General features: G+C 47.2%; 1 protein-coding gene across 1 annotated transcript; it reads right to left on the reverse strand.

The window, feature by feature from the left end:
- Positions 1 to 8: 8 nt before the first annotated feature.
- Positions 9 to 752, reverse strand: LOC144219016 (olfactory receptor 5M11-like; the record flags this gene model as incomplete). The annotated part of the gene is made up of 1 exon (XM_077749008.1): positions 9 to 752. A coding segment is annotated over one exon (744 nt), but the record flags the coding sequence as incomplete, so codon positions are not given.
- Positions 753 to 757: the final 5 nt, after the last annotated feature.

Below are 757 nucleotides of genomic sequence, written 5' to 3' on the forward strand. Positions count from 1 at the left end.
AGACTATATATCAATGGATTAAGTACTGGACTTACAAAGGTATAGAAGACAGCTATTATTTTGGATTCTTCGACAGTCTTATCGGTTGGTGGTCTTACATACATGCAGAAGAGCGTCCCATAAAACAGGGTCACGGCCATCATGTGGGAACCACAGGTGGAGAATGCTTTGCGCCTTCCTTCTGCCGATTTGATCCGGAGGATCGCACCGATAATGAAGGCATAGGACACCAGGATGATGCTGAGGGAGGTGCAGAGGTTGAAGCCAGCTGAAACGAGCATGGCATGCTCTTTGATATAAGTATCAGAGCAAGAAAGCTTAATCAGTGGCGGGTCAGCACAGTAGAAGTGGTTGATGACGTTGGATCTGCAAAAGTTCAAGCGGAAGGTCAGGATGGCCTGGAACAGCCCATCTGAGAAGCCATAGACATAAGGACATGTGGCCAAAGAGATGCAGGTACGCCTGGACATTTTCATACTATAGTGCAGAGGGTTACATATGGCCACGTAACGGTCATAGGCCATCGCCGCCAGCATGTAAAACTCAGTGAGGAGAAGCGCGATGAAAATGTAACATTGTATAAAGCAGCCAACAAAGGTGATGGTCTTCTTCTCTGATAAGAAATTAGCCAACATCCGTGGGGTTGCATTTGAGGTGTAACACAAGTCTACAAAGGCCAAATTGGTGAGGAAGAAGTACATGGGTGTGTGGAGGCGAGTGTCCAGTCTGATCAATAGCATCATGCCCAGGTTGCCCA

The sequence above is a fragment of the Crocuta crocuta genome, unplaced genomic scaffold, assembly GCF_008692635.1.
Source record: "Crocuta crocuta isolate KB4526 unplaced genomic scaffold, BGI_CrCroc_1.0 C27988770, whole genome shotgun sequence".
Lineage (NCBI taxonomy): Eukaryota > Metazoa > Chordata > Mammalia > Carnivora > Hyaenidae > Crocuta > Crocuta crocuta.